This window comes from Podarcis filfolensis, assembly GCF_964270895.1.
Source record: "Podarcis filfolensis genome assembly, chromosome: 2".
Lineage (NCBI taxonomy): Eukaryota > Metazoa > Chordata > Lepidosauria > Squamata > Lacertidae > Podarcis > Podarcis filfolensis.
The window spans coordinates 19,928,086-19,954,411 of record NC_139605.1 but is presented as its reverse complement, the minus strand read 5'-3'; the positions used below and the strand labels follow the sequence as shown (position 1 = coordinate 19,954,411).

The 26,326-nt window shown below is 51.1% G+C and overlaps 1 protein-coding gene across 5 annotated transcripts; it reads left to right on the top strand.

Annotated features, from left to right (window-relative positions):
* Positions 1-2,279: 2,279 nt before the first annotated feature.
* Positions 2,280-20,432, top strand: PRRT3 (proline rich transmembrane protein 3). Of its 5 annotated transcripts, none has more exons than XM_083600523.1 (5): positions 2,280-2,509; positions 2,792-2,974; positions 5,292-6,590; positions 9,664-9,804; positions 16,713-20,432. In XM_083600523.1, the coding sequence occupies exons 3-5, from the start codon at positions 5,348-5,350 to the stop codon at positions 18,665-18,667; spliced, it is 3,339 nt and encodes a 1,112-aa protein (XP_083456649.1). In that variant the 5' UTR covers positions 2,280-2,509; positions 2,792-2,974; positions 5,292-5,347; the 3' UTR covers positions 18,668-20,432. The 5 variants fall into 5 exon arrangements, with proteins under 5 accessions (XP_083456649.1, XP_083456648.1, XP_083456651.1 ...); XM_083600524.1 differs by lacking the exon at positions 2,280-2,509 and adding an exon at positions 2,549-2,572; XM_083600522.1 differs by lacking the exon at positions 2,280-2,509 and having other exon boundaries at positions 2,517-2,974.
* The last annotated feature ends 5,894 nt before the right edge of the window (positions 20,433-26,326 follow it).

Sequence of the window (26,326 nt, the reverse complement as noted above, 5' to 3'; positions counted from 1 at the left end):
TGGAACATGGAATATATAATTATTAAGCACCAGGGCGAAGCCACTCTTGGGAACACAGGAAGTCCATCTAGCTCAGTATTGTCAACACTGGCTGGCAGCAGCAGCAGCTCTCCAGAGTTTCAGGCGGGTGTCTCTCCTCATCCCTTCCTGCACACTCTCAGGACTGAACCAGGAAATTTGCGCGGACGACGGCACTCTACCTTTTACTTCTTCGCACCCACAGGATTCTTCGCTGACCTTGAAACTGCACTACATGGTCTTTCAGTCATTGCGGATACTGGTTTCCATTGCGGGGAATATTCCTATTCTGCCTCTCTCTCTTTTGTAAACTGCTTTGAAAGGTTTTCTATAATCTATCTATCATCTATCTATCTATCTATCTATCTATCTATCATCTATCTACAGTGGTACCTCAGGTTAAGACTTAATTCATTCTGGAGGTCTGTTCTTAACCTGAAACTGTTCTTAACCTGAAGCACCACTTTAGCTAATGGGGCCTCCTGCTGCCGCTGCGCCGCTGTTGCACGATTTCTGTTCTCATCCTGAAGCAAAGTTCTTAACCTGAGGTAATATTTCTGGGTTAGCAGAGTCTGTAACCTGAAGCGTATGTAACCTGAAGCGTCTGTAACCCGAGGTACCACTGTGTATATATATATATATATATATATATATATATATATATATATGAGAGAAATAAAGAAACCAGTTGCGGAGTTAGATGGCTTAAAACAAACAGGCAAATTATTGGATTTGTGGAGCGCAGGACTGTCAATGGCTCACCATACTTTTCGCTCTATAAGATGCACCTGACCATAAGACGCACCTAGTTTTTAGAGGAGGAAAACAAGAAACAAGAAAGCAACACAAAGCCTCCTGAGCGAAGAGGGAAGAGCACTCCCGCTGCAATCAAGAGGCTTTGTGTGGCTATCCCTGAAGCCAGGAGAGCAAGAGGGATTGGTGCGCAGCGATCCCTCTTGCTTTTCTGGCTTCAGCGATAGCTGCGCAGCCTGCATTCTCTCCGTAAGACGCACACACATTTCCCCTTACTTTTTAGGAGGGGAAAGTGCGTCTTATGGAGCAGAAAATACGGTACTAGGCATGATGGCAAAATGGAACTTCCATGTTTAGAAAGAGTATACCTGACTAAATGCGGTCAAACCGCTGGAGAATCCAGCCTCCTGCACTGTTTTAACTACATTAGCAGCACCGAAGTGACTTCCCGGGAGCCGAAGCCTGGGCAGTGTGTATGGTTGTCCTGGGCTACCCACCCCACCCGTGGCCTCACTGATGTGGCCCAAAGGAAAGCAGAGCAATGTTTGGCTCCAGCTTGGCTGCAGGAGTTGATGCGTCTTGATTAACGCACCACTTGGGGAGGAAATGAGCTTCCTGAGGGCATCTGGCTCACTGCTGATGGGGCTTGGCTGCCTTGACCTGACAAAGCATTGTCAAAATGTGGAGATGAGGACTTCTGAGCATGTTCAAAGCGACCTTGCCCATGTAGCCACCTGGAACCAGGACCCGAGCTTCCAAAAAGGCCCCTTTCTGTTGTTTATCTACTTATTTTATTCTATTTATTAAATTTATATACAGTGGTACCTCGGGTTAAGTACTTAATTCGTTCCGGAGGTCCGTTCTTACCCTGAAACTGTTCTTAACCTGAAGCACCATTTTAGCTAATGGGACCTCCTGCTGCCGCCGCGCCACCAGAGCACGATTTCTCTTCTCATCCTGAAGCAAAGTTCTTAACCCGAGGTAATATTTCTGGGTTAGCAGAGTCTGTAACCTGAAGTGTATGTAACCCGAGGTACCACTGTAATACCACCCTTCATCCGAAGATCACAGGGCGGTTTGCAACATACAAACACTTGTTAAGGCCTTAACAGGAAAGTTCCCTGAGGCGGAATGCTTATCTATAGTGTTTTTTAATAATCATAATCATAATAATAGTCTTCTTGTCCCATATGCAAAACTCCTCTCCTCCTCTGCCACAGGTTTCCTTTGCACAGACCTCCCTGTCAGCCTATTCTGGCCGGCAGACTAATCCGGGGCTTCGTTGGAGCCAGATCCTCCGGGAAAGGAAACGCGGAGCAGTGCGCGAGTGCATGTGCAGAGTGCAGAATGACTCACCTGGGAGGGAGGGAGGTGATCCTTCTCAGAACCTATCACATTTTAGAAACTAGCATCACGGATCATAACGGCGGGGGTCTGCAAGGAGGGCGCAACCACGTGGTGGGGGGCAAGGGCGCAGTGGGCAGGGGAAGAGTTTGGTGGGTGGGGGGAGAGGGGGGCGGAGCGGGCCTCTCTCTCCCTGCTCCCGCTCCGCGATCCTCGAGCCCCATTAACTGAGCGTCGCTTGCCCGGGCCGGCAGAAGCTGCGCTGGCTGCGTCCCGGGTTTGCTGCTGCCGCTGCACGTGACTGTGCGCCGCAGCACCTTGGCCTTTTGTGGGGCGCCCTGCTCACCGCCTGCAGCACCTTTGGCTGGGCAAAGTGGAAGAAGCAGGCAAGCAGGTCTGGACGCGAGCCAACCCGCCGGGCTTCTCCATCCCGGGTGCACGGATCCCTTGGCACCGAGTGCGAATCCTGCCACAAGGAGCGGGGAGGGAGAGCGAAGGACGGGGCAGCGGCGGTTCCTCCTCCTCCTGCTGCGCCCCCTTCCTAATGCATGCTGGCCGAGCTCGATGCTGTAGCTATTTGGGGCTTGCGGGGTAAGGGGAGGGAAGAGGCTCTGCTGCTCCCCGCGCGGGGACGCTGCTGGAGCGCGCCTTGTTGCTTGCTGGGCTTTTTTTGCAGGGTGGTTTGGCTGCTCCCCGCGACGATGCCGGCAAGAGCGGAGCTGGCCGCGGGGGCCACCTGAGCAGAGGAGAAGAGACGACGAGGAGGAGGAGCTTTGGGCGCATCTAGGACACCCCACCCTCGGCTCCTGCCCAAGCGATGCGGGGCAGCGCGGGGCAGCGGCGCCAGGAGGAGCCCGAGGTGAGAAACCTGCGCGCGTTTGTGCACGAATGTCTCTCTGCGTGTTGTGTTTTGTGCATTTCCATCCAGGCTTGGTGGAAGGCGGGGCGCGGGGGGGGGGTTGGAGGGAAAGAGACGTCCTCCTCAATAGACATCCACAGGCACTCGGGAGGGCACTCTTCCTGGCACCTGGCAAGGCGTTTAATGGAGGATCATTAAGTTTGGACGCCTGGCACACCCTGCGCATTACTGACCTTGGACGCCGAGACAGCCTGGCAACTCCCCGGCTTGGATGCTGTGTGAGCAAGAAGCCTTTGCACTGCCCACTGCCCGGTGCTTTGCCCCCCCCCCCCCCACGGCACCTTTTGCAAAGACCACGCACCCACCTCCAGGCTTGTGGTAAGTGTGACTGCCCTGCCAGAAGAACCGGTGGCCATTGAGGATCTAAGCAATGGGACCTGGGAAGCTGCCTTATACTGAATCAGACCGGTGTTGCATCTTCTTCTTCTTTGGCGATCACTCGTAGCCGAGTAAGATTGTCTTCCATAAACACATTGTTTTAACAATGAGTCCGTAAGTGATTGTGGAGGCCAATTCTGGATCCGGTGTTGCATCTAGCTCAGTATTGTCCACACTGGCTGGCAGCCACTTTGCAGGCACCCCTTTGCAGCCTTTACCTGGAGATGCCGAGGATTAAAGCTGGAAACTTTGGCATGCAAAGCAAATGCTCCACCACTGAGCCTGGGGCCTTCCCCAACAGCACCCAGACTGGGGGCAGATTTGCATGAAGAACCCCAGGCTGAGGTGTGTGTCTTGTGTTCCCTTGTGCAGCATTCCTGCGTTCTTGAGCTCATGGGGAGGGGGGGAAATGCCTATTCTGAGAGGCTGGATCCCTCCGCTGCTTGGTAGGATGTTAATGGGATGGCAGCATGCACATGACAGGGAAGTGGGTGAATTGTTGGGAGATGTGCAGCCTGGTGTTTTTATCACCATCGTGGTTATAGCACTTGTCTTGCAGCAAATCAATGCGGTGGGCATTTATTGCTCCCATTTTACAGTGGGGAGTAACTGAGGCTGAGAGGCAGAAACTTGCTCAGGGTCTGCGCAGTAAGCCTTTGATTTAAAAGTTGGAATTTGGAGTCAGGTTCCGCTCTCTGCCCATTGGGCCATGCTGCCTCTGTTATATATCAATGGCTTGTGATAGCTAGTGGATAGGGTGCTGCAGTGTGGTGAAAAACTGTTTTGGGATAGTCAAGTGCCTTTTACCAAGGTATGGTGGTTCAGGTTGTCCGGGGTGGGACAGGGATGCAAGGCATTCCAAATCATGCAGCTCTTTGCTGCCAGGCCTGGGAAGGGTTAAAGTGCTGCAGGATTCCTGGCTCCAATCAGGGGTGCAGGGATCTGCTAGCTTGGTCTGAGCATCCCCATCCTCAAGCTGCAATAGACCGGGAGCCAGGCGCCCAAGGTGAACTTGCATGAGCTGCAGGGAGTAGGTGCTCTGCAGGGCTTAGGTATTGAGTCACACAGCTCCTGGGATGTGGTTTGCTTTTTGTAGGCCAGCTGATCATCTGCATTTTCCGAGAGGTATGCCTTGCAGATGATCCCAGGTTCAGTTCCTGACATTTCCAGCTAAAGGATCTTAACAAGAGCAGGAAAGGCCTTGGTAGCCCTGGGGAGCTGCTGCCTGCTGGGGTGCGCAGTATTGGGTTGCATGGACCAGGCAGCTGCTTACATAAGCCCTCTTACTCCCTAAGGTTTTGCTATTGTGCCCAAATGGCAACGAGATAGAAGATGGCCGTAATCCTATAAGGGCATAAGAGCTACCCAGTGTGGCCCTCGCCTTAGAACCCCACCAGCTTCAGAATGAAAGCACCATCAATGTCTTTTCAGATGGGGCAGCTGCCTTGTCATGCCTCCTCTGGCTCAAGATGCAGTGGCAAAGCCCAGAGTTGGGAAGGGGGGGTTGGCTGCTGCCATCTGAGGTCCCTCCAAACCCAGCAGTGGGAGGGGAGGAGGCGATACACACTGCAGCTGTATGCCGGAGAAGGGAGAGACAAGTTGCCTATACATGTGACTTCAGCTTCATGTTTGCCTCCATGTGCCATGCACAGCTGCTCACTTATGCTCGCCTGCAGCTCTCTGTCCACCCAGCTTGGCGTTCCGTTCATGTTGCTGCTTTTGTTTCTCTTGGCGGCGGTCTCCTGGCTTAACCTCGCTTTGCCCATCGCAGCCGTTCATCACCAAACTCACCCGCTTGCTTCCCTTGCTGTCGTTTTTCGCTCCCGTTCCTCGCTTGCGACAGCCAGCCGCCTTCCTCACCCGTGTCGCTGTCCCGCAGGGTGAAGCCTGAGAAGTTGTGACGACGCTGGATGCGGGCCGCCTCACGTCGCAGCGATGGCCTCCGTGGGACTCTTCCTGGCCTGGAGCCTGCTGCTGCCGGCCGTGCAACAGGCATCCCGCCTCCCCACCCCAAACAACCCCACCTGGGACCCTCCCTTGAGCTCTGCCCCACGGCTGCCTCCGCTGAATGGACCCTCCCAAGAGCGTCTCCCAAGCATAACGCCAACCCGTTCAGACCCCTTTGCCCACGAGATCTCCAGCGGCGATGGGGAGCCGGGCAGTGAGATTTGGGATGGGGCGAATCCCACAAGCCACCCCGGGACTCCAATACCCCGGGTGCCCTTTGACCTCCCTCCGGTGACCCGTCCTGGTTTGGGGACACCCTCTAGGGCTTCTGAAGTAAGCTCGGCTCCCCACCTCACTGTGCAGGGTCTTCCTCAGACGGGGGGCTTCACTCTGTCAACAGTGGGGCTTTCTAGCGTTCAAACAGAGCCTGAGGTGACCACTGGCCATGCACCTGTGGAAATAAGCCCAGAGCAGGGAAATAATGGGACTTCTCTCTCAGTCCCTGGTGCTGCAAGCGTGGCCACTCCTGGAATGGCCTCCCTGCCACCCTCATCCGGGGTCGAGGCCTCGGATTTACCTGCCTCCCAGGACGAGGCCAGCCGCCACCAGGCGGTGCTCAAAGATATCTCCATGGCAACCACACTAGGCCCCAAGCCTACTGTGTCCACCATCCCCTTGGTGACGTTACCTGCCGACGGGTCCCACGTAAAGTGGATGGCGACCGAACGCACCGGCCCGAGGGGCGATAGCGCAGTGGGGCAGCTGGGAAGCGGGGGTCCGCAGCAGGAGCTGGTGGGCCCAAACCAGACCACCGTCAAATATATGGCTTCCTACAGGAGCACACAGACTTATGGGGGCCCACAGGGACGGGAGGAGCTCTCCACCACTCCTTTTAGACCCACACAGGCGGCTGGATACACCCAGAGCCCCCTTGGGCCAGGGAGGGACACTGTTGCTTCTGTCTCCCGGGCTGGTACAGCCATCCCACCGGATGGGACCCTGGCCTCCGCAAGCCCCCCTCAGCCAGCCTCAGAGGTCTTCCCGAACCCTTCCACCTCTTCACCGGCAGGGGACATGGCAGGGACCCCCCAGGAGCCAGTTAGGGACCCCCCAGGGGTGCACCAAGGAAGCACCCATTGGAGCTTGATTGTCCACACAACGCAGCAGACAGGACTTTGGGAAGTGGCCAGAACGGAAAAGACTCACTCTCTTGGCGGGTCAGCGACTCCAGGTAGGTTTTAGGTTGTTTCTACTTTGGGTTACGGTCTTACTAACAATACACGCTCTCCCCACCCCCCGATTTTGGTCAAACTAATAGCCAAGTGGTTCTCAATTGGTGGTCTGTGGGGTGTGGGGTCCATGTAACACACCTAGGGGGTCCATGGCTTGGCTTTTGAAAAACGGGGATTCCCTAGTTCGTAGCTAATTGGGAACCATTGGTAAATAGACCCATTTGCTCTCTCTGAAGGCTACATTCACAACATATGCTTAGAGCAGTATGGTACCACTTTAAACAGTCCCAAAGAATTCTGGGACCTGTAGTCTATTCAGGGCGCTGGGAGTTGCTTGGAGACCCGTAGTTGCAATTGCAGAGCGGTTTAGCAGTCAGTCCCTCTTCCCAGGGAACGCTGGGAATTGTAGCTCTGAGAGGAGAATAGGCGGCCTTGGCATGGGGGTGTCTCCTGACAACTCTCCGCACCCTGAACTGACTACAGTTCCCAGAATTCTTTGGGGGAAGCGATGACTGCTTAAAGGTAGGGTTGTCATATTTCTTTTTTTTTTATAATAGATTTTTATTGGTTTTACAACATATATTAAAACACAAAACAACTAACAATTAACGACATAACACATAAACAAACAAACATGCAAACACATATAATTTCTTAACCTCTCTTTCTTGAACCTTGTTTCAACGACTTCCCCATACCTCCCTTTTCTGCATCCCTGTTTTAAATTTTCCCAGCAACCCCTATTTTCAATACTTGTAATTCAATTTCTAATCTTTTTCCTTTTACCCAATTATTTATCACTGCAATTCATTACCCATGACATTTTAGCACTCATTAATTTTACAGCAGTTCTTAAGATAAACTTTAAATTTCTTCCAATCTTCTTCCACCGTCTCTTTCCCTTGGTCACGGATTCTGCCAGTCATCTCAGCCAGTCCCATATAGTCAATCACCTTCGTCTGCCACTCTTCCAGCGTGGGTAGTTCTTGTGTCTTCCAATACTTTGCTAAAAGAACTCTTGCTGCTGTTGTAGCATACATAAAGAACGTCCTATCTTTCCTTGACACCAATTGGCCTACCATGCCCAGGAGGAAGGCCTCTGGTTTCTTATGAAAAGTACACTTAAGTACCTTCTTAATTTCATTATAGATCATTTCCCAGAAGGCCTTGATCCTTGGGCACGTCCACCAGGGTTGCCATATTTCAAAAAGTTAACTTCCTGACACACGCAAAGTTGTTGAGGGTTTTGGGGGGTTTTTTTGTTTCGTTTTTTAATAAACCCAAATTGTTGAGCTTTTTGGGAGAAGCCTTCCCCACCAAAAAACAACAACAGTGATTTTAAGTTTTTGGAGCTGTTTCGCAGCTTTTTCCATTCGTTGCCATACATCCAGGTTTTTCCTGAAACTTGCTATCGTTTGCCACTTGCTTTAGGGTGTCCCCATGAGAGTGAAAAGGAATTATCATACTGGGGAGGTTTATGCCTATGATAACTGCAGTGGGGGCTGGGATGTAACGTGGCAGAAGTAAGCTGGGCTCTGTACAGTGGCTGGCATATTATGGGTGGAATCGAGTTTTATTAGTGCAGCGATGGGGGAATACATTTGGTTGTGAGGGAGGATATATGAAGTAGCAAAGAGGCTGGCAGCGACAGGGAGGAGGTGGCTGGGATATTGCAGCTTTGCTACGGTTGGGATGGGGTTTAACGCTCTAGGGTGTTTTGTGAAGCAGCAACAGTGGCTGAAAGTAGCCTAACATAGTGTAATATGATTTTTATTTGAGCACTGGGTATATATCGTTACGTGAACCATTGAGAGGTTTATTTACCGTATTTTTTGCTCTATAAGACTTACTTTTTCCCTCCTAAAAAGTAAGGGGAAATTTGTGTGTGTCTTATGGAGCGAATGCAGGCTGCGCAGCTATCCCAGAAGCCAGAACAGCAAGAGGGATTGCTGCTTTCATTGCGCAGCGATCCCTCTTGCTGTTCTGGCTTCTGAGATTCATAATATTTTTTTTCTTGTTTTCCTCCTCCAAAAACTAGGTGCGTCTTGTGGTCTGGTGCGTCTTATAGAGCGAAAAATACGGTACTTTGCTAAGTGGTCTATACATTTTGTTGTTAAATAGCTAACATAAATTAGAAAATATTGCTATTGTAAGCCACTTTGGATGCTCACCGCAAGCAGAAAAGTAACAAAACAGTTGTAGCCAGCAATGCTGTACTCAGAGCAGACCCACTGGAATTAATGGACCCAACTTAGCCATGCCCATCAATTTCAATGGGTCTACTCTTGAGTATGGCTAAGAACCCTTAGCTACTCAGTAAGGCGTCTCCTGGTTCTTCTGCTACCTGAAACCCCTATTGGAATCAGTCCTCTTCGGGTTGGATAACTTTCCTCACCTCATAATGTCTTTAGCTACAAAGGGAACGTTATTAACATCAAGGAGGGATTTAATGTGTGATTGTTTTTAGACTTTAAACAATTTTTTAATCAAATGGTTTTGACTATTTTGCGTTTGCTGCCCTGAGCTCCTTTGAGAGGAATGGCAGGATATGAATTTAATAATAATAATAATAATAATAATAATAATAATAATAATAATAATAATTTATTATTTATACCCCACCCATCTGGCTGAGTTTCCCCAGCCACTCTGGGTGGCTCCCAATCGAGTGTTAAAAACAATACAGCATTAAATATTAAAAACTTCCCTAAACAGGGCTGCCTTCAGATGTCTTGTAAAGATAAGATAGCTGCTTATTTCCTTCACATCTGAAGGGAGGGCATTCCACAGGGTGGGTGCCACTACCAAGAAGGCCCTCTGTCTGGTTCCCTGTAACCTCACTTCTCGCAATGAGGGAACCGCCAGAAGGCCCTCGGCGCTGGACCTCAGTGTCCGGGCTGAACGATGGGGGTGGAGATGCTCCTTCAGGTATACAGTAATAATAAAAGCAATGCTTCTGGGAGAAAACAAGGCAGCAGTTTGACATGGTGGGGTTTTCCTTTCGCCTGAGCTAGAGCTACCTGTGTAGTTGCTGGATCCATCCAAAGCCTATTCCTCTCTTTTTCTCCCCAGGGATTTTGGGAGCGATTGATATTAACCCCCAACGAGTCCGGGGAGCTGTGATGCCAAAGGTCCCTGTCACGTACGTTGGGTCCTCTACTCCTGGACAGGACACCTCTGTGGTGAGGACCAGCCCGGAAACCAAGCACCCAGGTGAGTGAGAACAGGACAGCGAGGATGTTTACTAAGAACGTGAGAAGAGGCCTGTTAGATCAGACCATCTAGGCCGCGATCCAGTGCGCTATGCCTGCGTAGCCAAGGTGGTAGACTCCATATATGGACTCCAACTCTCATCAGTCCCAGCCAACGTGGTCCAACAAGAAGCCACAAACAGGGCTTGAAGGCACTATGATTCCCTGGCAAGGCTTTTGTTTTTGAGTTACGCTGCTTCTGAACATGGAGTTTGCTAATAGGGCTCCGCAAATCATCCCTCCATGATCAACATATCCCGTGGCGCTGAATTCAGGTATGGGTGTCCTTGGAATCCTTCAGAATATCCCTCCCGCAGCTGCTATTTGCTTTTTTAAAAAAGAAAAAAGCATGAATAGCATAATACACAGTTTGGCCCTAAGTACACAGGTGGCGCTGTGGGTTAAACCACAGCCTAGGACTTGCCAATCAGAAGGTCGGCGGTTCGAATCCCCACGACGGGGTGAGCTCCCGTTGCTCGGTCCCAGCTCCTGCCAACCTAGCAGTTCAAAAGCACGTCAAAATGCAAGTAGATAAATAGGTACTGCTCCAGCAGGAAGGTAAACAGCGTTTCCGTGCGCTGCTCTGGTTCACCAGAAGTGGCTTAGTCATGCTGGCCACATGACCCGGAAGCTGTACGCCGGCTCCCTCGGCCAGTAAAGCGAGATGAGCGCCGCAACCCCAGAGTCATCCGCGACTGGACCTAATGGTCAGGGGTCCCTTTACCTTTACATATAACTTCATTTACTCACCTAATTGTCCCCTAGCCCTTTTGCTCTTCCCTTCCTTTCTCCCCTTCCCTCCATAATCTCCCTCCACTTTTGGGGTTCGTAGCTGACAAAGTCACACTCGGAACAGAACCCACAAGTTAGTTGTGGTTAACTGATTTCAACAGGTCCAATCTGAGTATGGCTCGGATGCAAACTTACTTGGGAGTATGCTCTGTTGATCTCGGTGAGATTTGCTTTAAGCAGACATGCATAGGGTTGCACCGTCTCAGTGTAATCTTGTTGGCGTAAAGACCTGCCCTGCCCTCTCTTTTGTGCTTATCTTGCTGCGCAAAGTGCTGTGCACCTTGTCGGTGCTCCATACATAATACATTGCAATAATAGATTGGATGTGTTATTGAAGGAGGTGGATTGCCTTACTGTTGGGCTTTCGTTTCAGATTTTAAATCCGCCACTGTTGCAAATATGCTGAATTGACTAGCATTAAATTTATTATTGCGTTGCATAATTCATTCTGCTTCTCCTAGACTGCAAGCAGGGGGGAGGGACAGTGAGTTATACAGGGCACTCAGCGAGTGTCTGGATGGCCAAGCAGCCTTAAGACTCAAGGCTTTGTCCTGCTCCCTGAATAGAGACGCAGATTCAAATCCCGCTTCTGACACAGCTCCATGTTAAACTGCCTGCAGAAAGTCCTGGGTTTAGGCTAAGGTGGCTGTCCAACTCTAAACACAACCCAGATGGCACAGTTAATGGTCAGGGATGTGTAGTTCAGCAAAACCTGGAGATCCACAGGTTCCTCATCCTCAAAGTGGACAGTCCAGGCCCAAGTAGGTCTATCTCAGTATAAGGTAGCTTTGAATGTCTGAAGCAGCATTCCTTCTCCATTCTCTGTTCTGCCTTCTGCCCATTCAGCAAGTTCTCTGGCATTTATTTGAGCTCTCGCCTGGCGCTGCCCAAACACACTGCCAGCAATATATTTGCAGCCACAAACTTTAAAAACAAAAAAGTGGAGATTCTGCAGCCGGTGCCCCCTTCCGCAGCCTTTCACGAGCTCGGCAAAACGGTGGCAATCAAACCCACAGCCCTGCTTACCCTGTGTAACTTGGCTTGCTCGCTCGAGCCATCTCAGACGATTTGCTTCGCAAACTCCTTTTTGTGTGTAAGTGCATTTGTCTTCCGATAACGGCACGCAGTGGCGTGTAAGGACAAAAGCAAATACTTAACCAGCAGCTCCGCCTTATTAAGGGCTCCAGCCTGGGTGGGGAGGAAGGGGGCGCGAGGCAGGTGGAAATACTTGCCCTCATTTATTTCCAGCAGACTCTCCCCTGTGGAATGGGAATGGTCTTCGCTTTGGGCAGTAAAATTGACCCATGTGACCTTTCAGCACCATACTTAGACATGTGGGTTCGTGTTCATGGTCACCAGTCCCTCCAGAACGAAGGTGCTTGGAAGAGATAATAATAATAATAATAATAATAATAATAATAATAATAATAATAATAATATATTTATACCCTGCCCATCTTGCTGGGTTTCCCCAGCCACCCTGGGCGGCTTCCAACAAAACACTAAAATACAATAACCTATTAACATTAAAAGCTTCCCTAAACAGGGCTGCCTTCAGATGTCTTCTAAAAATTTGGTAGTTATTTTTCTCTTTGACATCTGGTGGGAGGGCGTTCCACAGGGCGGGCGCCACTACCGAGAAGGCCCTCTGTAACTTGGATTCTCACAGTGAGGGAACTGCCAGAAGGACCTCGGAGCTGGACCTCAGTGTCCGGGCAGAACGATGGGGGTGGAGACGCTCCTTCAGGTATACTGGGCTGAGGCCGTTTAGGGCTTTAAAGGTCAGCACCAACACTTTGAATTGTGCTCGGAAAAGTGCAGGGTGCTTAGAGGTGCAGGGTGCTGGGTGCTGGAACCTATCCAGACACACAGGCAGAGTAGCAAGGCACACATGCTTCCCCCATCTCCTGTTCTGGGCAGATACTTGGAATCCCCTCCATACCCAGGGACAAAGGCTGATACCCGTTCAGAGCCTCTATTTGGAATTCTGCCCCAGATGCCCAGGAAGGATTTGGGTGGACTGGGAAGAAGCAAGGCTGCCGTGTGAGGGACCTAGTTCTGCCCTAAATGGATTGTTCCATAGGCAGCGGGGGGTGCTGGTTATATCTGAGCTCGGTGCCATTTCTAATCAGGATAATCTCCGGACCCGATTAGCGCTAACTACGCAAGCTTGGCTGTCCTCCTCGCTAGCTGCTCCTTCCCAGGGCATATCTCTGCGAAGACGAGGCAGGATGGGTGCCGGTCCAAAGAGGACCTATTGCCCCTGAGCTATTTCGTTCCCTCCGCTAGGCCTCGGATCCCTGAGCCCACAACACGTTATAAGAGAGGATCGTGCAAGTCCAAAGTTGTTGCTTTCCCCTAGGGCAGGACCACAACTTGGCTCCAGGTTTGATCCCCAGCAAAGCTGGGAGAAACTCTGTGTAGCCACTGCCAGTCAGTGTAGACAATACTGATGTAGAGGTAAAAAAAAAAGGAGGTAAAGGATCCCTGGATGGTTAAGTCTAGTCAAAGGCGATTATGGGGTTGCGGCGCTCATCTTGCTTTCAGGCCGAGGGAGCCGGTGTTTGTCCACAGCTTTCCGGGTCATGTGGCCAGCAGGACTAAACTGCTTCTGGTGCAACGGGACACCGTGATGAGAACCAGAGCGCACGGAAATGCCATTTACCTTCCTGCCGCAGTGGTACCTGTTTATCTACTTGCACTGGTGTGCTTTCAAAATGCTGGTTGGCGGGAGCTGGGACAGAGCAACGGGAGCTCACCCCATCACGGGGATTCGAATCGCCAACCTTCCGATTGGCAAGCCCAAGAGGCTCAGTGGTTTAGACCACAGCGCCACCCGTGTCCTTACTGATGTAGAAGGGCCTGACTCAGGAAGTTCCCACCTCCCCCTTGCTCACCCACTTTCTTTCCTTCCCTTGCCTTGGGCTCAGCAGAAGAGTGCAATAGTAGGCCACACTTTTCTCCTGAAGCCAAGGCGATCCAGCACCACAGCCCCCATCCTTTTTGGTGACAAATGGTGATTTGACACCTTCCCAGCAGACACCCTTTCCTGCTGGGCAGTTTCTGTCTTTGGCACCGTTTTTGCCTCCCTATCCCCTGATCTCACCCCCCACCCCCAAGTGCTCCTCTGCTTTGCTGATCCACTCATGCATGGATCAGTTCCGGCAAATTGGGGAGTGGACGGCAGGGGAAAAACAGCGAAGCAGCTCTGGCTGCCTTGTCTCTCACTTGCAGCAGAAGACTTAAAGGTGCATGGATGTTCTCCAGATTGCAACCCAGCAGATTCCACCCCCTCAAAAGAAAAAAATCTGCCATTAGGTGGTTCACACTCAGACTCATTGACTTCAGAAATAGGGTGGAACTGAGACCTGTGAGCATATAAATTCAATAAAATAAATAAAATTTAAAATTACTACGCCATCCTTCTGGTGGTTCCCTCACTACAAGAAGCAAAGCTACAGGGAACCAGGCAGAGAGCCTTCTCGGTAGTGGCTCCTGCCCTGTGGAACGCCCTCCCATCAGATGTCAAGGAAATAAACAACCACCTGACATTTAGAAGACATCTGAAGGCAGCCCTCTTCAGGGAAGTTCTTAATGTGTGATATTTTAATGTATTTTTTATCTTTGTTGGAAGCCGCCCAGAGTGGCTGGGGAAGCCCAGGCAGATGGGCGGGGTACAAATATATTATTATTATTATTGTTGTTGTTTTTGTTGTTATTATTATTATCAATGGGGAACTGTTGCATTTGCAATTTCTGGATCCTTTTGCTTGTTCCCTCCATACTAAGTTGGCTTTAGTGCTTCTTGTTTCAGAATTTCCACTATGCTCAGCATAATCCCTGTAAAACAGATGCACCTCAGGGACGGAGGAAGCTGCCTACTGAGTCAGACCATTTGCTCCATCTAGCTCAGCATTTTCTAGGCGACTGGGTTTCAGGCAGGGGGTATTCTCAGCCCTTCCTGGGGACGCCTGGGATTGAATCTGGGAGCGTTTGGCAGGATGAGAGGATGCTCTGCTGCTGAGCCTTTCTCCACTTAGCCCATATAGCTTGTCAGTTGTTTACAACAGTAGGCTTCTCTGCATGTGGCCTGGCCTGAAGCTTCTTCACTTTCCTCCCGTGTAACTTGGAAAAACAAAGTCCCTCCACTGTCATTCCTGGATCCCTAGTGCATATCCTCCAGACTTATCTCAGCGGTGGCCTCTTAGCTTGCCTTACCAGTTCTGAACAATCTACTGAGTCTTCCTTAATCACCCCCTCCCCTCCCCTCCCCTGGGCTCATCTTCAGGCTGAAAAATTACCAGTTATTACAATCGGGAGAACTGCAGTGTGTGGTATGCCAGCCCCGGCCGAGCTATTTTCTAGGATACAGTCATAGCTCGGGTTGCAAACGTGATCCGTGCGGGAGGCATGTTCGCAACCTGCAGCTGAAGTGCTGCGTCTGCTCACGCATGTGATGCGATTTGGCACTTCTGTGCATGCGTGTGATGTCATTTTGCGCTTCTGCACATGCATGGGTGCCGAAACCCAGAAGTAACCCGTTCCGGTACTTCTGGGTTTGGCGCGGTACGCAACCCGAAAACGCACAACCTGCAGCGTTCATAACCTGAGGTATGACTGTGCTCCATCCCAGTTTTCAGTTCCTCATTCCCAACAGTTAGCATTTTCAATCACTGAAGCACTATTTCTGGGTTAGCGGAGTCTGTAACCTGAAGCGTATGTAACCTGAAGCGTATGTAACCTGAAGCGTATGTAACCCGAGGTACCACTGTACCTTTTTGTGCGCATTTGCAAACCTCAGGGTCCCCCCAGTCAGGCTTGACATCTCCCCATTGTGTGTGGACGGTGTGTCATTTTGGTTACAAAAGGACCCGCGCTTGGAGAGCTGTGTCGGTCGGCCATGAGCTTAAATGATTGCCGGTTATGGTTGCCCTGCTTCCTGCATGCCAGCGTTGCTCGTCTCTCGCTCACCCTGCTGAATCTTGCCAGGTGGCAGGATGGTGAGGCGGGAGGAGGGTAATGAATGGGCCGGGGCCGCCCACCTGCTGTCGGGAAGGCCCCCTGGAGCAGATGGCAGAGGAAGCTGCTCCTTAATTTGGCTGCTGTCGCCTCCAGTTCGGGAGAGGAATAAATAGTCATCTCTTGTCGCCCCTCCAGCATAGATGACTCAGTAGCAGAGCGCATGCCGGGCATGCCGAAGGGCAAAGCTTGCAATCCCTGGCATGTCTAGTAGTTAAAGCATATCGGGAAAGATATCTCTCTCGGACTGAGACCTGGGGGAGAGCAGTCAGTGGGGATAGCAAGGCCAGTCGGTCCAAAACTGTGTGTCGTTTGAGAGAACTGCTCATTTTGCTACAGTAAACCAATCAATTAAATGCTCCTGGGGCACAAAGTGGGATTTAATAGCATTGCAACCGGCGGGGTGTGTGTTTCGTTGAGTAGGGAAGTCTTAGCAAGAGTAGTGAATAATCCTGGCATCTCCAGCAGGGTTTGGAGAGACTCCTGCCTGAAATCCTGGAGAGCTGCTGCCAGTCAGTGCAAACAATACTGAACTAGATGGACCAGACATCCGACTCAGTATGTGCTCCTGTGTAATCTGTGCTTTTTAAAAAACCAAGAACTACATCAAAATCTGCAGCCAGGTTCCGCACATTATGCACACAGCATGCAAATGAAGCAGAGTAGCAATCTTTGGCTATTTTTACATCCTATAATCTGCTTTTATTAGTCCTGCAGAGAGACAGGGGCGGAACTATGCGCGACATCAGAGCCTTTCCAAGACTTGAAATCTTATTTGATCCTCCCCTCCAGCTTCTTAGATTTCACAATGCATCCTTTGCCCACATGCTTTCAACCGTATTGGGAAGAGGGAACCTCATACTTGCTACTCCTTCTTCTGTCTCCTTGATGAAAATGTCAGTTCTGCACAGAGCCGGATGTATGCGTGTCATAATCGCGATTTAACAAAGGAACAAAAATGCAGGTTTTCCACTGCATATATTTCTGCAAAAATGGTCTTTTCGGGGACTTCCTTCCTGACCCTGAACCCATCATGCTTTTCTTCATTATCATTTACAGACGCAGCTGGGACCCGTCCCGCTAAGCGGAGCAGCAGCACCACCACCACCACGTCTGCCCGCCTCCTGGACACCCCCCGCCGTGGCCTGATCCGGGTCACCACCCAGAGAGTCGTACTGCACCGCCAGCTGGCCCGCCCCCAGCCCAGCCTGCCCACTGTCCTCACTGCCTCCAGCCCTCCTTGCCCCAGCCCTGGCAGCGCCTGCAGCCAGCTGCTGCCTAACCAGACCTTGATCCGCTGGGGGGACCTCGAGCGCACGCTGAGCTTTGCCTGGGCGCTGCACGTCTACGGCTCCGGCGTGCTCTTCCTGCTGCTGAGCCTGCTGAGCCTGGCATGCCTGGGGGGCTCCCTCGCCTTGCGGGTGGCTCACTTCCCGCACGTCGCGGCTGCCAGCACCTTGCTGCTGGTCTTCGGGCTGCTGCGCACCACCTTCTTCCTGGCCGACCCGTATGGCGCGAGGGGCCGCCTCCCGGCCGCCGCGGTGAGGGTCCTCTACACGGCGCCCTTCCCCATGCTGCTCACCACCTTTGCCGTGCTCCTCCTCCGCCTCTTCCGCCAGGCCCGCCTGGAAGTCCTGCCGCCCAAGTGGCAGAGCCTGCCGCTCTGGGCTGCGCTGGGGTCCGTGCAGAGCGCCGCCCTGCTGGCCGCTGACTTGTTCTCCCCTCCGTTGCACCTGGCCGTGCCAGTGGGGCTGCACACCCTGTCCTGCGCTCTTGGCATCTGCCTCCTGCCCTTCACGGCCTTCGTTTACTGGCTGCTGCGGCGCAGCGTGGCCGAGACGGCCGAGGGTACCCCGGAGCCGGGCGTCTGGAGCGGGGCATGGCTGCTGCTGGCAAGCAGCGGGCTGGCCCTGCCGTGCTGCGGACTGCAGTTCTACGGGGTGCTGTGGTTCTCGGGCCTCCTGGGCCAGGTGGACCTCTTCAGCTGGGGCTGGTGGTTCGTGCAGTTCTGGTTCCGGATCGTGGAGCTGGTGCTCTCCTTCGCCCTCGTTGCGCTCGCCTGGCAGGCCCTCTGCTGGCGCTACGGCTCGGCCGAGCACTCCTGCTGGGCCAAGCTCCTACGCTACTTCTGCGCCTACCGCAAGGCCGAGGTGCCCGAGTACCCCAACAACTGCTACGACTGGGCCGGAGGCATCCTGGAAAAGGTCCCCAACAATGACATCAGCAAGAACCTGATCCGGAACCCTCCCGGGGGTGGCAGTGGGCGCCTCTGGGCACTCAAGGACAGCAACGAGCTGCGGGCAGCGGGCGTCCAGGGCTCCAGTCCGTCACCCGCACGCCCCGTCTACAGCCCCAAGTGCCCCAACGCCGCCGCGGCCATCATGGGCCGCTCCTACACCAGCATCTGCTTTGAGCGGGATTCGGTCCTCTCCCTGGCGGAGCTGGAGTTCCGGCCCCCGTCGCCCATCAACCTGAGCCGCAGCATCGACGAGGCACTTTTCCGCGAGCACCTGGTGCGAGACTCCATCTTCCTTCGCTCCAGCCTCCACTTCCCTTCGCGCCTGGCCCGCCAGGACTCCTGCTCTTCCCTGCGCGGCGACTGCTCCACGCTCTCCCACACCGCCCAGCCCCTGCTGTCGCGTCCGCGCCGCAGCAGTGACCCCGACTGCCTCTACAGCTTGGCCCGTGCCAGCTCCATGGGCGAGCTCACCACTCAGAGCCGCGGCCTGGCCAGCGAACCCCCGACAGACACCTCCTTCGACAGCTTCTCCCGCACCTCCTTCTCCCGGGCCTCCCTCAAGTTCAGCTGGAACCCCTGGCGCCACGGCCTGTCCTCGCCAGAAAGCCTGCCCCCTGAGGAGCTGCCCAACCAGGCCCAGCTGCTGCCAGACGAACTGCCCCCGCCCCCTTCCAGCAGCGCCCCAAACTCAGAGCGTGAGGCCCGGAAGAGCTTCCTGGCCCTCAGCAAGCAGGTGGATTCTCGCAGCCTCTCCAGCGACACCATTGAACTGTGAAAACGGCTCGGGATCCCGCCCTGCCTGAGGCGCACCGGCCTGGTTCTTCACGGAGGAGGTGGGAGAAGGTGGCTCTCCCCAGGAAGACTCCCATTTTCCTTTCAAAAAAGCCATGGGGCGCCTTTTGCCCCGACTCGGCCTAGTACGTGCCACTCACCTAGTGGCCCCCAATCCGTAGCTGGGCTCCTCTAGTGTCAGCCACATGATAAATAGTACCGCCAGCCAGCCATCCACTCTGTGACAACCACAAACGTAGCACAAGCCAGTCATCCGTTCCCATGTTCTGTAGTGCCAGGAACACCCAAGCGCCCGCTCGCCATTTTCTGTAGCCACCTCTGTTTTCCACGTGTAGCATATGGGAATGGGAGGCAGGCGGGCACCAGGAACTCTTCCGGCTGCAAGAAGGATGCTGTGTGGGGAGAGAGCAGGGCGGGAGGGCACTGACAGCCTGACAGACGGCACTCTCTCCAATCCAGCCCCCAATCCGAAAAGGCTCAGCTTGCCGTTACTGTTTGTGGCAGTGCCCACATTGTGCCATAGAAATAACCCTTGGAGGCGAGGCTGAGGAGCGACAGGATGAGGGCCTGCCGCCGTCGTGATGGGCCCCCAAGTATTTGCAGCAATTTCGGAGCAAGGCAGTGCTGCAGGCCGTAGCTCAGTGGTAGTGTCTACCCCAGTTATCCCCAAACGCGGCCCTCCAGCTATTTGGGGACTACAATTCCCATCATCCCTGACCACTGGTCCTGGTAGCTAGGGATGATGGGAGTTATAGTCACAAAACAGCTGAAGGGCTGAGTTTGGGGGTCTACCTTCTGCATGCGAACGGTCCCAAATTCATTTGCTAGGTCTCTTGCACTAAAAAGAGCTGGGAAAGGATCTCTGCCGGGGGCCTGCCAGTTGTAGCAGATATGAATGAGTTCAGTAGAGCAATATTCTGAGTCTGTATATTTGCACGGCAGCGGCTCAGGCTATAAATCATTCCGTGAGCTGAATTTTTCTGGCTCAACATCCATAGCCCAAGCCACAGTGACCGATTCGTAGATGTTGGGAAACGTACAGTGCAATCCTGTGCAGGTCTACTCAGAAGTAATCACCCACCTACTGAGTTTTGTTAGAATTGCTCCCAGGTAAGTGTGCATAGGATTGCAGCCTTAATCTAGCTTTTCTAAAAGAAACAAAACTTGTTTCTAGGTCTCATGGCTGCTGTGGAAAAGGTGGAGATCCATGCAGCTGGTTTCTTTCCCGTTAGCAAAACCAGAGAAGAACAACATCTCCCATCTCTCTCCCACCAGGCACATGGCTGGGTTATGCTTCAATATGCTAGACTGGGGGGGGGGGGGCTTTTATTTCTTAGCTTTTTTGAAACCCCCCCCCATCTTCCTCCATGACCCTCTGCCCGTCTCTGATGTAGTCTACATGCGCCCGTGCTCTCCATCCCTTGTGTCTTTTTTTTTATAAAAAATAATAATAATCAAAATTTGCCAGAGTTTGACTGAAACTCAGAACTTGGCCTGGAGTTGTGTGGGGGGTGGAAAGATGTTGCAGGACGAGCTTGAAATTCACACGGGAATGCTGCTTTGTCAGATTGGAGCGAATAGCACAATTTTGCAACTTGCCTGGCAGCTTACCTCTCCCCCTGAGAGGGGAATGAAAGGATGGAACTGTCCGGATCTGCGGTTGGACGGGGGAACTGTCGAATGTCCGTGTGGTCTGTTTGTGCCAAAAAGAAAAAAAATGAAAAAATAAAGCTGTCGGAGAATGTTAACCCTGGCTTCGGATATAGTTTCTTGCCCAGTTCTGTGGGACTCGGAGGGGTTACAAAACACACCTCCTTTGTGAGGGAAGAGCGAAGAAGGGCTGTGAGGATGGAGCTCTGGGGGAAAGCGCATGCAGACAGTGGAAGCTGGTCCACTAGGGCGAGTAACCGCTCCCGTGTGTCTCCTTAACAACCTGTGTGTCTCCTTCAAGAGATGGAGTTGCCTGTCAGCTTCTCCCTGCTTAGCCTCAGTGTTGCCCTTGTAGAACTCAGCCTGCCATTGGCTCTTGGCTCTGGCACCACCTACCTTTTTAAAAAAATGTTTTTTAATTAATATTTTCCATAAAACAACAAAACTGCAGTTACGAAAGATACAAAACAGAGAAGAAGAAAAAGGAAAGAAAGGGACAACTGAGATAGAAGTGAGAGAGAAAAAGAGAAAAATAAAGAAGGCATAAGAAAATAAACATTAGCAAAAATTACAGAAGATGAACTTCTGTTTTCCCATCTGCCGGTTACATAAAATATATATATATATTTTTACAGTGGTACCTCGGGTTAATTCGTTCTGAAGGTCCATTCTTAACCTGAAACCATTCTTAACCTGAGGTACCACTTTAGCGGTTGCCGCTGCACTGCCATCGTGCGATTTCCGTTCTGATCCTGAAGCAAAGTTCTTAACCTGAGGTACTATTTCTGGGTTAGCAGAGTCTGTAACCTGAAGCGTCTGTAACACGAGGTACCACTGTATTTAAAACCTTCAGTCGATGCGAACGTCTATCTACTCCACTTTCTGTTAAAACAATATTTCCTCCAAGTTAAGGTATCTCAGAATTACATCTCTGGTGCCACCTAATGTTGGCCCTCCTACCTTCTGCCCCAACAACCCCAATGGGCTCCAGCCATAACAGCCCTATCATAGTCTTTGAATTTGAAAGCCACACACGGGAATATTAGAAGAGCCCTAGTGGATCAGGCCAAAGGCCCATCTAGACCAACATCCTGTTCTCATAGTGGCCTCATCCAGATGCCTTCAGGAAGCCCACATAAAGGTAAAGGGACCCCTGACCATTAGGTCTAGTTGTGGCCGACTCTGGGGTTGCAGCACTCATCTCTTTATTGGCCGAGGGAGCCGGCGTACAGCTTCCGGATCATGTGGCCAGCATGACTAAGCCGCTTCTGGCGAACCAGAGCAGCGCACGGAAATGCCATTTACCTTCCCGCCTATTTATCTACTTGCAGTTTGATGTGCTTTCGAACTGCTAGGTTGGCAGTAGCAGGGATTGAGCAACGGGAGCTCACCCCGTCGCGGGGATTCGAACTGCCGACCTTCTGATCGGCAAGCCCAAGAGGCTCAGTGGTTTAGACCACAGTGCCACCTGCGTCCGCCCCATGCAGGACATGAGGGCAATCGTCCCCTAAATCTGATCCCTGGTGCACAGCCTGTTTATTCAGCACAGAGGGTGGTATTCAATTAAATTTTCTTCAGAGCCTGCCTAACTTGGTTATGTTCATTGATCGCAGTGAGTGCACTCTTGGGTGAAACTTTTAAGTTGACAACCACCCATTTACCTTAAATATATTTAATCCCTTGCCACTAAGGAGCTGAGGGCAGCAGTCATGTCTCTCCCTGCACACATTGGAGCCTCTGAACAACCCTGAGAGGTAAGCTGAGCAATAATGACTGGCCCAAAGTCATCCAGTGAGCTACATGGCTGAGTGGCATGGATTTGAACCCAGGTCTCCCTAGTTTCTGGTCCCACGTAACCACTCCCCAACACCACTGCTCAAATACTTAATATACACCTAGTTACAGGTAGGTAGCCGTGTTGGTCTGCCATAGTTGAAACAAAATAAATGAAATTTAAAAAATTCTTCCAGTAGCACCTTAGAGACCAACTAAGTTGGTTATTGGTATGAGCTTTCGTGTGGTATCTGAAGAAGTGTGCATGCACACGAAAACTCATACCAATAACAAACTTAGTTGGTCTCTGAGGTGCTACTGGAATTATTTTATTTTATTTGTTTTATATTTGTGTGTTTGAGCCCGCACTCACAGCTGAGAAAAACTACAAACCAAGTAAGAGGCAGGGGGAAAGAGGAAGATTTTAAGGGTCTTGACGAAAGATTTATTTCATATCCGTCACTTATGTGATCTTGCAGACCAGCTGCTCTGAATCCTGTTTCTTTTTAAGTTTGGGCTTCAAGAAACCCCACCCCATTCCTCCCCAGAGGAGATCCAGACGTCAGCCCCAATTTGGCCTCCCTCCTGGCCGTAGCTCCTGCATCGGTTCTCTTCTTTGTGGATAAGGTTAGCACAGCCTAAGCTATAAATAGGCCAAGCCACTTAAGGCAGAACTGGATGCTTCGGGAGAGATGAGGGGGCCTGCTGCACATCTGCCATCTCTTGCTGGTTACACAGAGTATAAAACAATGTTATGACACTGCAAACAGCCAATGCGGCAAGAGGGCAGACACAGTGCAAATGGCGCCATGGCTAGTAGTAATACCAGAGGTCAAGATGGGCACCTGCTAAGGACTGCAGTCTAGCGATGGGGTGTTTGTGTGAGTGTCTGTGAAACAACAGAGAGCTGCTGCGGCTCTTTGCTGGGAAAGGGGGGGGCAGGGAGGGCTGCGGTGGTCAGGACTGTGTGAAATAATATCTAAATTCTGTGCAAAACCAGCCCAGACTCTGAACCAAGAGAAGCTGGATTCAGCTTCAGCCTGTCAAAATTATGCAAACTGAAATACATTGCAAAATTCTGTTGGTTGTGGTTGGGCACAAGGTCATTTAGGCCTCATCTGCAGTATACATTCAAAGCAGGCTCATACCACTTTAAATAGTTCACACACACCCCAATCCTGGGAATTGTAGTTTCAGAAGGGTGCTGACAGTTGTTAGGAGATCCCTATCCCCCTCACAGAGCCTCAGTTTCCAGAGTTCTCTGGGAAGAGGGACTGGCTGTCGAGCCACTCTGAAAACGTAACTCCGAGAGGGCTATGGACCTTCTCACAACTCTGAACACCCTTAACAAACTACAGTTCCCAGGATTGTTTGAGGGGAAGCTGTGACTGTTTAAAGTGGTATCGTCCTGCTTTAAAGATATAGTGCAGATGGGGCCAGAATCCTCCATCTAACACTGAGATATTGCAGGGGGTGGACTAGATCGGCACGGTGTCTTCCAACTCTACGATTGTATGTACGATCTTCCAACAGCAATATCTATTCTATTCTACCGGTCTATTCTACCGTTAAGCTGCTTGTGCCATCAGGAAATTCTTCCTAGTGTTTAGTCGCAATCTCCTTTCTTGGAGTTTGAATCTGTTGGCTCAGGTCTTGCCGTTTGTGTGGAGCAACAGAAAACCAGTTTGCTCCATCATCTGTGTGACACAACCTTTCAAATATTTGAAGATGGCCTTCATATTTGAAGGACCGTCACACTAAGTGAGTTACCGAATATGTTCTTTCAAGCCTGCTTCTGCTTATGCATGGCCCATAATCCATAATGTGCTAGCTCACTACATGCAGGGAGGAATATTTTCACGTGAGGAAATATTTAAGAAATGTGACGTCCTTCGGTCCATTCTGTCACCTCAGAACTTCGCCACCTCCATCTGTTAATGCACATAAGCAGGCTTGTGTAACCATGGGTTATAAATGCCAGATATTCAATAGCACAAAACCCCTTGATTTCCAAAAGCAGAAATTGGCTTGCGTGTCTCTGCACATGTGGCCTAAGCTATTCCTACGGCTACGGTTATGAGCAAAAATAATAAAAAAAAAGCGGTGGCAACGAACATCTTTGAAACGTGATGAATTATGCTCCCAGCTGAAATCCAAAATAGCACTCCAGCTTCCCTCAGACACGTTTGCCTGCCTTCCCTTCCCCAGCTGATTGAATTGCAGTGGCAGGATGAGAGGCTAAGGGAGGCCTGGAAGGCTTGAGGGAACAGGAGCTGCTGTGTTACAATTCTTTGAACTGGAACGGCACCCTCACATGAAGGACAACATTGGCTGTGGCGCAGACTTAGCCACACAGGCCTTAAGCTAGGGTTCCCATATTCCCAAAAGTGAAAATCCAGAGGTTTGGGGTTTTGTTGAGGGGGGGTGTTGGAAGTTGTTGAGCCCAACTTGCCGTATGTCCAGGTTTCCCCGGACATTTTGCCGAAAACCCTCCCGGACGCCATTTTCCAGCCCAATTCCTGGACGTGTGGCAGCCCTATTGTAGAAGCATCTCCCGGCATTTCAGCAAAGAGCCAACATCTGCAGCCTCTTGCCGGGAGGGAAATATTATGAATCCCTGTGAACGACAAAAGAAAATGGCTGGGTACCTGGATTCAAAATGTGGAGCTTTGCATACTCTCCTGCTGGGAGAGATCCCCAGCAGCAGATATTAAATTCACAAATGAAGCAGCAGTATAGTGTTACGAATATAGCTTGTTAAAACCTTTTTATCCCGTTCAGCTAGCTGCACACAGCAGCCAACCACTTTCTACTCTTGCAATGAGCAGACCTTGGCTACGCCATGAACCCAGGATCTTCTGCATATAACATATGTGGTCTATGGCTAACCTTTCTCCCCACCACCCTACAATTTGGTAGCTGGGTGGTCATACAAGGCATCCTACAGCCATTCAGGCATGAAAGCCTTGCAACTCGCTTGTAACTGTAGACTTTTAGACTAGTGGAAATTGAAATATCAGCCTATGTGTGTGCGTGTTTGTTTTTTAAAGCAAGTTTCTAACCCTCATGAAGATAGGTTTTAAAATATAGGGGCCTTTAAGACCAACTGAGACTGCAATCTGATTAAGTCTGATTGAACTCCATGGGGGTCATTTTTTAGTAGATACATACAGAATTGCAGCTTTTATTTTTATCTTAAAGCTGCCTTGAGTCTCGTCAGGGAGAAAAGCAGGGTAAAAATTAATCATCATCATCATCTGCATGCAGTGAGCTTACACCATGTGTTTGGGAAGCAACATTAGCCCTGATCCATATCTGTCCTGTCGTTCCTTATAAAATTCTGCTTTTAAATGTGTTCCCCCCTCAAAACCTTTTTTGATCTGAATTAGGAAAAAAGAACATCCTAGCTGCGATTTAAACTGGTAACGTGTACACAACTTTTGTTGGAATTGACTGGCTGCCTGCATGTGAGACCCGGCGTAATTTCCCTTTTTCTTTAAAAGATCCCAGTAACACTTTTTGGAAAGAGAGAGGGGCAGTCTGCGTAAGATTTCAGTGTCCAGTGCAGCTCCCCACTATGACTAGTAAAAATGCAGAATAATAAAAGTATGCAGAGGAAAGCCATATACAGTGGTACCCAGTGGCGTAGCGTGGGGGGTGCAGGGGGGGCCGGCCGCACCGGGCGCAACATCTGGTGTTAGGGCAAATCCACGGGTTAGGGGGCGCAAATCCACGGGTTAGGGGGCGCAAATTACTTGCCTTGCCCCGGGTGCTGACAACCCACGCTACGCCACTGGTGGTACCTCGGGTTAAGAACTTACCGTATTTTTCGCTCTATAAGACGCACCAGACCACAAGATGCACCTAGTTTTTGGAGGAGGAAAACAAGAAAAAAAATATTCCGAATCTCAGAAGCCAGAACAGCAAGAGGGATCGCTGCGCAGTGAAAGCAGCAATCCCTCTTGCTGTTCTGGCTTCTGGGATAGCTGCGCACCCTGCATTCGCTCCATAAGACGCACACACATTTCCCCTTACTTTTTAGGAGGAAAAAGTGAGTCTTGTAGAGCAAAAAATACGGTAATTTGTTCTGGAGACCCGTTCTTAACCTGAAACTGTTCTTAACCTGAGGTACCACTTTAGCTAATGGGGCCTTCCACTGCCGCTGCACAATTTCTGTTCTCATCCTGAAGCAATGTTCTTAACCTGAGGTACTATTTCT

Bases quoted from the DNA above. Each gene is read 5' to 3' on its own strand.
- PRRT3 (XM_083600523.1), top strand. From the start codon at position 5,348: ATGGCCTCCGTGGGACTCTTCCTGGCCTGGAGCCTGCTGCTGCCGGCC. The intron at 6,591-9,663 runs GTAGGTTTTAGG...TTTTCTCCCCAG, and splicing joins TGGCGGGTCAGCGACTCCAG to GGATTTTGGGAGCGATTGAT. The intron at 9,805-16,712 runs GTGAGTGAGAAC...TATCATTTACAG, and splicing joins CCCGGAAACCAAGCACCCAG to ACGCAGCTGGGACCCGTCCC.